The sequence below is a fragment of the Lactuca saligna genome, chromosome 9 (assembly GCF_052625555.1).
Source record: "Lactuca saligna cultivar CGN05327 chromosome 9, ASM5262555v1, whole genome shotgun sequence".
NCBI lineage: Eukaryota > Viridiplantae > Streptophyta > Magnoliopsida > Asterales > Asteraceae > Lactuca > Lactuca saligna.
Window position 1 is genome coordinate 198431906 of NC_136425.1, and position 7767 is coordinate 198439672.

General features: G+C 33.6%; 1 protein-coding gene across 2 annotated transcripts; it reads right to left on the reverse strand.

The window, feature by feature from the left end:
- Positions 1-788: 788 nt before the first annotated feature.
- On the reverse strand, positions 789-6348 carry RECQSIM (RECQ helicase SIM). Of its 2 annotated transcripts, none has more exons than XM_078974220.1 (16): positions 6215-6348; positions 5053-5625; positions 4712-4931; positions 4514-4624; positions 4243-4432; positions 3812-4133; positions 3458-3633; positions 3033-3089; positions 2822-2902; positions 2530-2593; positions 2231-2330; positions 2052-2135; positions 1884-1971; positions 1650-1769; positions 1463-1555; positions 789-1364 (listed from the first exon to the last, which is right to left on the reverse strand). In XM_078974220.1, exons 2-16 carry the CDS (start codon positions 5600-5602, stop codon positions 1062-1064), a joined length of 2559 nt encoding a protein of 852 aa, XP_078830346.1. In that variant the 5' UTR covers positions 5603-5625; positions 6215-6348; the 3' UTR covers positions 789-1061. The 2 variants fall into 2 exon arrangements, with proteins under 2 accessions (XP_078830346.1, XP_078830345.1); XM_078974219.1 differs by having other exon boundaries at positions 5794-6348.
- Positions 6349-7767: the final 1419 nt, after the last annotated feature.

Genomic DNA, 7767 nt, shown 5'->3' on the forward strand with positions numbered 1-7767 from the left:
CACTATCGCCAAGAATCTGCATAACTATATTTGATCCAGGACATTGAAAAGATAGATGAATTTGATTTGTACGTAATCTAGACTTGGAAGCAACCAACGTAACTAACCCAACGAAGTTAATATCACTGGTTATATCTACATTAAAGCATGTGTAATCCAGAGCAAGATACTACATACATCCGTCGATATACTGTCATTGTCCTCCACTAAAAACTAGAGCTCCGAAAAAACTCGTATATGTACTCATTCTGGAACGTTTTTGGAAATTATCGAACACACAAATATATTAAAACACAAATGTATTGCATATTTGGAAGAAAAACATAGAAAAACCCTAAATCTATCTCTCTGGAACACCACTCCGGAATGTACGGCCGTTCCGAATGTCAGTTCAACATACATTTTTCATGTCCGGAAGGTATGAAGTGTCAGATTCCGGACCTCATCCCCACCAATCGGCAATCACTCCGGAACAATATCATAAATACTTCGGAATATCGTATTCCAGAGCACACCTCGGAAACACATCGTGCACCGGAATACGCTATTTTGGATCAAGTAATCATTCTACCAAAAAAAAAAAATTGTTGGTTATTTTTATTAGAATGGTTGTTTATAAGGGTTAGATTACTCAATTTCTCTTAAATGTTTGTCTAAATGTTTCTTTGTTTTATATTTGATTAAAATTGAGAAACTTAACATCGTTAAAAGTCAACAAACAACATTGGCTTTTATAAGAGTTGATAAAATTTGCTAATTGAATGGTATTTTCAAGAGAACAAGTAACATGTTTTAACTAAACAAAACTCGTTTTTATAATATGTAAATATCAGACGTGGGGAAGTGCTTGTAGCCTTCCAAGTTCATGATCCAAAAACATCCCTGTCATGAACGAAGATGGGCATGGAATGGATTCAACATGCTATTGACATAAGTCAATAAATCCTGACAGAATACCAGTTTCATAAAGACTAAAACTGGCAAACATTATTGCCTACCATCATAATGCAAGAATGGATAACCTTACAAAAACCCATCCGAAGTTAAGTTCAATTGTGATTTTATTTGGAAAGCTTTGCAGCTAACCTGCCTCGAACTGTTCCTGTATCCAAATGGCATTGTTTTCGTTTCTTCTTTTGGCGTGGTTGTTTCCATGGTCGATTTTTTCCTAACCTCTGCTTACGAATCTCGGGATCCGCCCAACCTTTTCCCCATTCTGCAAAAGATGAGTAAGATTTGGGCATCATAGTTTGGGAAAGCAACATATCTGCTTCAGGCCAAACATAAAATGGTTCCTCTGATTTGCTCCTCAAAAATTCCAGCCCATGTTTAGTTGGTTCTGGAAATTTTATCTGAACATGTCTCTGTATACCAAAAAAAAAAGTATAATTTTAAATATGTAGACTAGTAGATGATTACATGAATCATTATCCTAAAAATCAAACACAGTTCAAAATACTACCTTCTCATCCCCTTCTCTAAGATACCCTTTGTCTTCTAGAATACGAATCAGACCTCTCCACCATAACAGATCAGTAGTAGCATGTTGTGGATTCTATTATGCACATAGATAATTTTAGCAAGGGCAAAATTGTAAAAAAATTTAATAAAAAAAACTATGATCATGATTTCAAATGCAATTAGATTACCTGTTCCCGGATTTTACTAACAATCATCCTGACATTTTCCATTTCCATCCACATTTGCCTTCTATTGTGCTTATAATCATCATCATCATCATAAGACCCCTCTACATGACTTCTTTTTTCCTGGATTTTAATACATACATTTTTTCATACAAAAACTAGAAAACTAATTTCTATTATTTTATTAATGAATTCAATTCTGTTCTTTTTTATTATTATTAATTATTAATTACTCACATAATGAGCAGCAATGATCCCCATAAGAACTCGAGCTTCATCTTTCAAATCTTGCTTCTCTGGAGGTCCCTTAACACAAATATCACACCTGAGAAAAACCGATGATTTTTTTTTAATGAAAAGGCACAAATAGGAAAAAGAATTTTAATAACAAAGAATTTGACATACAAACGACAAGTTTCATGGCTAAGATCCTCCCCAAAATATTGTACTAGCATTTGGGCTCGACATTTATAAGTACTCATAGCGTATCTACAAAAGCATAAAAAGGGAATCATGAAGTATAATGTAAAGAGATTTTATAATAAAAAATGGAGATCTTGAAAAGGATAATATTGAAGATCAACCTGAAGCAATCAGATAACATCTTATATGCTTGTTTAGTTTGTTCTTCACTTCTTTTGTTTGGAAGAAGGGATGGCATTCTTGATAAATTTGCATATAGAACTATTCAACAAAACACAGAAAGCTATAAGATAGTTATAGTATAGATAATTAACTGTGATTGTCAAATAATTATATATAAACCACAGATTAAATCTTTGAAATCATCAAATAGAGTGACCTAAAAGTTAATATTGGAACTTTTAACTCTTTTTAAGGTAAACCATGATAATTAAATGACTTAAAACAAAAAGACACTCACCACAATCTGCCAATTTTCCATCTCTTCCAGCTCTACCTGCTTCTTGATAATATGCTTCCAAACTCTGTACATGAAAAGTATGTATGAAAAGTAAGGGTAATGTATTTGTATTGATTTGTTTATTAAAGAAACCTAATTCTAAATTCAATGCCTCAACAAGACAAAAAAGTTAAAAGTAGAATGTTGTAGAAATGAAAGTAGAAGGCCACAATACAGAAAGATGTGAAAAAAACTATATTGATTTTAGCCCTAAAAAGTGATTACAGCATTTTTAAGGGTTTCAAGAAGATACCTGAGGCCAACCATAGTGTATAATTCTTCTTACATTTAGTTTGTCAATACCCATACCAAAAGCAATCGTTGCAACAACAACCTGAATGAAGAATTCAAAAAAGAAGTTGAATTTTGAAAACATTTGCCTTTTCATGTCAATTCATTATATTTGTGGGTGATAAATGATTGGGAGCTTTTCCAAATACTTCAATAAGTTTTATGATACATACCTGTACAGCATTTTCATGAAATTCCATGTGCACTTGTCTTAAATGTGATTTTGGTAGCTGATAAGAGCAGAGAAAAGAAACTATATCACAATAAGTAAAATGGTTAAATGCAAACAATAACAATGTACTTTCATTGGTTTGTTTTTTATAGCAAAGTACTTTCATTTTTCCTATTATTAAGTCAGTACTTTGAAAAATCTTCCCAATTATAAGTTATAACAATGTCATCCATACACAAAGCAAATTTCACTGCTATAATTGGATAGTTTTCAAAGTATAGGAAAAAAAATTGAACATACAAGTGGATGAATTTTTCAAGGTACAATGCCTTAATGAGAAAAAAAAAAAACAAAAACTGAAACTACAATGTTGTAATAAGTAAGATGCTTCAAAATATGATAAGACAAAGAAGTACAAAAATATACCTTTGCATGATAAGCAGCAGCTTTTACACCAAATCTACAGAGATACTTAGCTACGGTTAATGTATCTTTCCTAGTTGGGACATATATGATTGTTGACCCTTGCTCAACTTCTGTCTTCTTCCCTTGTATGCCACAAACACTTGGGGATGACCTTCCATTGAATTCTCCACAGGTAACTGCAGTAATTCTGGTTATGAAATGAATGAATATGTAATCACACGAAAAAGTAGGCCAAAATATAGTGGCTTTTATCTAATTTTCCAGGAAAAGTATGTTTAACACTAAGGGTAAAAATGCAACTTCTGATTCCCGTCATGTCATGCATCAAATAGGCAAAAAATAAATAAAAACTACCATCCAAGTCATCAGCATCCAGGAGTAGGTCACATTCATCTTCAAGATATTCAACCGAAAGTTCTTTTCTCTTTAAACTTTTATTTGGCAAAGATATATCAACATCATCATCATCATCATCAGTTTCAGAAGAAGCCCTTTCCTCTGTACAATCCAACCAGTTCTTGTTTGTTTCATCTTGACTGGTTGTGCCATCTGAACTGCAGCTTGCAGGTGAGATTAAGATATTCTTTTTACTGTGTTTTTGGTTTCTTGTGTATGTTTCAATCAAGTCATGGAAGTCCTTCTCATATGAAGATGAACATGTTTTACTATGCTTCACCTACAAATACAATACCCAAGATTAAATCGGGACTCACTCTCCATCTCTCATCTGTGTAAAAGACGAAAATGCCCTCCTCATATGAGAAAAAAAAAGAGAAAGAAGTAACTGAAAAACGAAGATTCGGGCGGAAAAAGGATGTGAGAACAATCTTTGGATCCTTTGACATTTTCAATGAGTTGAGAATATCTTCACAAACTAAAGTGGTGGCTGTAGCAGTTAATGCCATTATTGGTATGTCAAACTTCAAGAAATCCAACTTTTTGGCACTAAAGTTCTCTCTAAGTGCAGACATTCGCCTGAAATGTCAAAAAAATATGTATATATATTCTAAAGTCACAACATTACCAATCCTTGAATCAAAGCGTAAAAAAGGAAACCTGTAGTCAGGTCGAAAATCATGACCCCATTTGGAGACACAGTGAACTTCATCAATTGCAAATAAAGCAATCCCACGTCTTTCTGCAAGGATTTGAAGTGGTTTTATCAATCTGCAAGAGAATGTTTAGGATTTTATTCGCCTGAAATACTTAAAAACAGGGATCCATTAAACATAGAAAATTTAACAAATCATTAACCTCAAGATTGTCTCAGGGCATACATAGATGATTTCATACATCCCTCTCATTGATTTCTCCTCAACAGTGTGATCAATCTGTCCAGATCCAAGGAAACAGGCTGACACACCATGTTTTGATAGTTTCAAGCACTGATCATGCATCAAACTTATCAAGGGTGATATCACCACCACAACCTTCCCAGTTAATAATGCTGGAATTTGAAAACATAAAGATTTCCCTACGAAAGAACTAAAGATGAGACAATAATTCTCCAAAAAGAAAGGTAGTGAAAGAACTTGGGACTTTCTCTAAGACTATTTTCAATTATAGGGATGAGGGTATTCAAGTCTTTTTTTTACCTGATCCTGTTGCAGCAAGAACAAGGCAATCTTTGTGGGCCATCCAAGCTGCCAAGGCTTCCTTCTGGAATCTCTTTAAGGATGAGTAACCGAAATGCTTCTGCAGCAATGCATTAGCTTTAAGTTCCCAATCTTCTCCAACATGTTCTTCTTTGGAGAATGATGAATAAATGGGCTGTTGAATGGCTTCACACCCTTCTCCATGAAAAGACAAGACCTTTCTTCTTGAGAATGATGTTTCAGATTCAAGAGATGTCTTGTTAACTTTTGGTTTTCCTGCAGATTGCAGATGATCCATGATGCTTAACTGACGCATTCGCCCACCCGACTGTTTTCCAGGGGCAGATAAGTCTTTTTTCCTAGTAACTTTCTTGCTAGAATCATTTGATGTGCCTTCTTGATTTCTACTGCCAGCATTTAAAATGAAATCAATTGCATTGTTTAAAGATGGACCCACTTCTTTGATGGCTTTTGTAGCCTCTGAAATCTGAAACCCCATGCCCATGAGTTCAGCAATCACTTGATCAGAAGCTAAATTGTTCCCATCCATGGCAATGCATATATATACAGTAGCTGCATCCAAGAGAAACTGTATGAAACTCAAATTTAATACAGTGTTTGGAAAGTAAAAGGCTAATCATGACAATCACCAGTGAACTTGATTGTTTGTACCAAAAATCACAAGTAAACTTTTTAATTGTTGTTATTGCAACTTTTACAGTTTGTAGCAAAATAAATTACCCCAACAGCTTTCGTTAAGGTCTCTTTATACTCCTGATAAAGAAGCAACTTCCACTTTCGTGACTCTATTCCGTTTAGGGCTACAATGTATGTTGGGGCCAATTTGAGATAGGTTGTTCGTTTGATGGGTAAGGATGAAAAAATAACAAAAACAAGCATCTGCATCAACTGAATAACTGAAAAGTTTGACGATTTGATAGGAAATTTAGGCAAATACAGTCAACGAAGTCGGATGCCTAACTGAGTTGGGCTCGATGTCCGTTTTAGAATTTATAGGGTTCATGTAGGTTTCGAAAGTAGTAAAGAATATCAAAGGAGTAAAATGGATTAAAACAGAGAGGACACTTGGCAAAACGAAAACGAACTCAATGACGGAAATACAATAAGAAGTGTAAATTAGAATTGGTGTGTGACGCCTTACAAGATCGATCAATATTTTCCGGTGGTGAAATTTGAAAATCACCAGAAAGACAGGATTGAGACTGACTGGGCGCGCATCTGAAACTCTAAAACGGCGCAAACCGACCAATTCGGTGCAAAACTATATTCCATTTGGGACATATGAGAAGGTAGGCACCAAAGTCCACACCTTGGAAAATTATATTGTGGTAATTAATTTTTGCCATTGTAATTATTTCGTTTTTTTTTTTTATTCAATATACCATCGAACTTGTTGTTTAGGTTCACCATAACCCTTTTGACCGGCTTTTGATCTGTGATAGTCGGTCAAAGGGTTATAGTGAATACAAACAACAAGTTCGATGGTATATTGAGTACAAAAAAAAGGAAAGTAACCAAATGAGAATGAACTCAACAGTTGGTTACCCTCCTGAGTCATTTTCCCCGAAAAGTTAAACAAAATTAAAGTTGCAAAATTATCAAAGACTGCAACATTCTTTGGCTATAATGTATATGAAGAGCGTTTCAAATGGGTGACCTTGTTAAAACATGGTCTATATTATGCTTACTGTGGTTAGCTGTCAATACCTATCTGCAAAAGGATATGACTGTGTGAAAGGTATATTTATCAGCATAAATGTTTACCTTAAGGTATATTATGGTGATGTGTCTACAAAAGCAGCATGATATTGTATATATTGTTGTTGTACCTTATCCCATGAATTCGATCTTAAAGCTAAGTAAAGTCAAAAATCACAGCACTTGTGATTCCACTCGTTTGTAGACTTATCTAGAATCCATGATACGATAAATCATTTGATTGGAAATATAAATGTAGTCATGAAATGTGTATGCTTAGTCAAGATTCCCCTAATAAATATTCAAGTGTATTACAAAGTTGTACATGTATGAATAATGTTCTTTTGTGGGTTATGTTTTGAAGAGAAGCAAAAATGAATCTCATAAAGTCATTAACTAGTTGTGTGACCCGTATGTTATACGGGTTGGATAAAACAAAAAAAAATAAATATGAAGGTTTAAACAAAATTTTATATAAATTTAAAATTTGAAATTTAAAATTTAAAATTTGAATTTAAAAGGAAACATATTTAATAGTATATGAGTTGTAATATTATAATTTAATGGTTAGTTTTAAATAAGATAATTATTAATTGAGGTGTAAATATGATGTGTTAATTAAAAAAGATAAACAATGAGAAAATGACACATGGAAAAAACATTTATTCAAAAATACCAAAAAATGACATGTGTCCAAGTTAATGAGAAAGTGACATGTGGCAAAACTATTTTCATTTATTAGGGAGGATACCAGTAGGAGATGCTATGAGATTTGCTATAAATGAGTAAAGGGAAAATGAATCAGGAGGGTAACCAACTGTTGCATTTGTTCTCATTTGGTCGCTTTCCTTTTTTTGTACTCAATATACCATCGAACTTGTTGTTTGTGTTCACCATAACCCTTTGACTGGCTATCACATGTCAATAGTCGGTCAAAAGGGTTATGGTGAACACAAATAACAAGTTCGATGGTATATTGAATACAAAAAATAGGAA